The following is a 2,994-nucleotide window of genomic DNA, read 5'->3' on the forward strand; positions in this document are numbered from 1 at the left end:
ATTTATGAATTTCTTTAGTTAAATAAGTCCTGATGTTAACTAATAATTTTATCCGACACAATATTTATTAAATGAATTAAACGGGTTAAAAACGGATAACCAGTTTAATAATAGATTGAGTTTGAGTTAAATTTTCAACACAATTTTTAAATAAATTGAATTTATCTCTTGTGACATGACAAGTTGACCCAACACGAACCCGACCCATTGACACCCACTGACATGACAAGTCGACCCAACACGAACCCGACCCATTGACACCCACTGTACCAATTGTGCTCAAAACGGAGGCAATTTTTTCACAAGTTTTTCACTAAATAAACACATAGTGGATAAATCTTTCTTCACCAACTAACCGACTAAAAACAATTTCAGGGATTTAAAATATAGTAAAATGATGTCTCTCGAATCGAAAACCAAACACAACAAGGAGCCTAGAGAAAATTCAAGAACATAGTAGGAGCATAGATTCAACTGCGAACCAAAATCTAGATTAAATTCAAAAGAAAACCATCAAATTTGGATAACAGACCCGGATCCTAGCCTAAAAATCTACTAATCCTGCCAAACTTTCTCATCTCCGGACAGCAAATTCCACGAATCTAAAATAGTTACCAAAAGATCGCAAAACCGCGCCAGATATAACCTGCAACGAGGTACTACAAGATTGCCAGATATAACTAGGGGTAGGCGCGGTGCGGTTCAGATCGGTTTAAGGCCCAAACCGCACCCAAACCGCTTTTTTCGGTTGGCCTATATATCAAACCGCAACCGCATTATAAAAGGGATGAACCGATTATTTCGGTTACACCATTTTTCGGTGCGGTGCGGGTCGGTTTCGGTTTGGACCGATTTATTAATTTTAACTACAAAGAGAGGGCCAAAATCATGCTTATATTTACCTAACAGTTTCAATAAAGCATAAATAAATTTTGAATGCATTTAGAGTCCACACAAATCGACAAATGTCACCCAAATATCAAGCAACTTGCAGAAAGACCATATTTAAACACTTAACAAACCCATATATATATATATATCAATAATCAAGCAAACATAGCAACTTATTACAAACTAAAAACCTAAACAAAAATGGATTTCTTATATATTAAAAACCAACATTTCCATCAACAGAGAAATAATAAATAAATAAAATGTAATTAAAACAAATTCAGTGCGGGTCAGTTTAAATCGGGCGGTTTATGACCCGAAACCGCAACCGAACCGTTTTTATGCGGTTCGGTACAGTGTGACCATGAAACGAACACCGTTTTAATTCGATGCGATTACCGAACCGCTTTTTCGGTGCGATTCGGATTGATAACCTCATTTTCAGTACAAAGTGTCCACCCCTAGATATAACCCTGAAGCCCATTTCACTACATATGTGAAGTTATGAACTTTTGATTGCGGTTCAGTACAGTGTGACCATGAAACGAACACCGTTTTAGTTCGGTGCAGTTACCGAACCGCTTTTTCGGTGCGGTTCGGGTTAGTAACCGCATTTTCGGTACAAAGTGTCCACCCCTAGATATAACCCTGAAGCCCATTCCACTAGAACAGTAAATTATACATATGTGAAGTTATGAACTTTTGATTGAAGATAGCTAGTCAAAGAGTACAAAGCACTAGCGACGATAAAACATATATCTAAACAACTGATTATCTCATGGCATTAGCATCAAAAATACGCAATCATCACTGCTTCTCCAAGCACATGCCCTTCAATTGCCTCCAACACCTTCTCCTTCGTCACCTGCAATCCACCACAAACTAAAATTAACAAGATAATCTTAATCAGAACTAACATTTCTTATAGTTATAACTAATTTACATGCAGTAAATGCACGTACCTTGTGACCAAGATGAAGCTCATCATCCAAAGCATAGAGCTTGAACTCGAAGCGGTGACCCGGCGACGGCAACTTTGGCCCACACCACCCCGGAACCTTTAAGTCATTGTTACCTTCTTTGAGCCCGCCATACTGTCCGCCCATCTGATCCTCTTCTTTCCCGGAAAAACCTTCCGGCAGGCACTTCACACCCGGTGGAATGTTCACCACCACCCAATTGGTCCACGGCACAAGCGGGTCTTTCGGATCTGGTGCATCTATGTCCTGCACCACAAGGGCTAGGCTCTTGGTTCCTGGGGGTAAGTTGTACCATTCTACTGGCGGAGAGATGTTCTTCTTGGCTCCTTGACCTTCTGCGGTGTACTTTCTGAGTAGTTTTCCTTCGTGGTCTATTCCTGGTAAGACCAGTCTGAACTCGTCGCTTGCCGCCATGGTTTTTGGTAATCTGAAATGTTCTGTGTTGAGAGCTGGTCGGATTGTTTATGTAGATATGGACATATGGTGCGGTTGTTGGGTGCAGGGATGGAAGACACGTTTGGTGAAGAACTTGTGTGTTGGCGAAAGATCGAGAAGGTGAGAATGGTGTGGTGTTGAAGACACGTGTTAAGCATATGGATTCTTCCTGTCCAAAGCTCCGATCGCCAAGTATTGAGCTACAGCTGCTTGTTGTAAATGAAAAACAAGACAAGTGGGGACGAGAGGATCTGCATGAGTAACAATAATTTAGAATCAACGTAAAAGTAAACTGATATTAATTTGTGGGGGGCGGATCCGTGGCCACCTAAATTATAGTTAAGATTATACTCTGATTCTAGACCATTAGATCATATAACAACTAATGGTTCAGATTAAATAATATTTTTTATCTGTTTTTTTTTAATAAATGCATATTCTAAAATACAAAAGTAGATGATTATACTTTTTCCTTTTTTCCCACTCCTTCATTTACTGCAGGAAAAACCCAATTCGGAATACCAAATCAAATTATCTATTTAGTCACTTTCTTCTCTAACCTCATTAATTTTAAGGTATCAATTGGAAAACTATTTAGAATTTTTCATGTAACATAGAGTAAATTTTGTTTAGAGGTTGAGAAAAAAAAATTCTTCGTTTGTTGATTCTACTCCTTAGGTGAGTTGCA

General features: G+C 38.8%; 1 protein-coding gene across 1 annotated transcript; it reads right to left on the reverse strand.

The window, feature by feature from the left end:
• Nucleotides 1-1,530: 1,530 nt before the first annotated feature.
• LOC133722235 (uncharacterized) lies at nt 1,531-2,425 on the reverse strand. The gene is made up of 2 exons (XM_062149060.1): nt 1,854-2,425; nt 1,531-1,756 (listed from the first exon to the last, which is right to left on the reverse strand). Exons 1-2 carry the CDS (start codon nt 2,283-2,285, stop codon nt 1,682-1,684), a joined length of 507 nt encoding a protein of 168 aa, XP_062005044.1. The 5' UTR covers nt 2,286-2,425; the 3' UTR covers nt 1,531-1,681.
• Nucleotides 2,426-2,994: the final 569 nt, after the last annotated feature.

This window comes from Rosa rugosa, chromosome 7 (assembly GCF_958449725.1).
Source record: "Rosa rugosa chromosome 7, drRosRugo1.1, whole genome shotgun sequence".
NCBI classification, from domain to species: Eukaryota; Viridiplantae; Streptophyta; class Magnoliopsida; order Rosales; family Rosaceae; genus Rosa; species Rosa rugosa.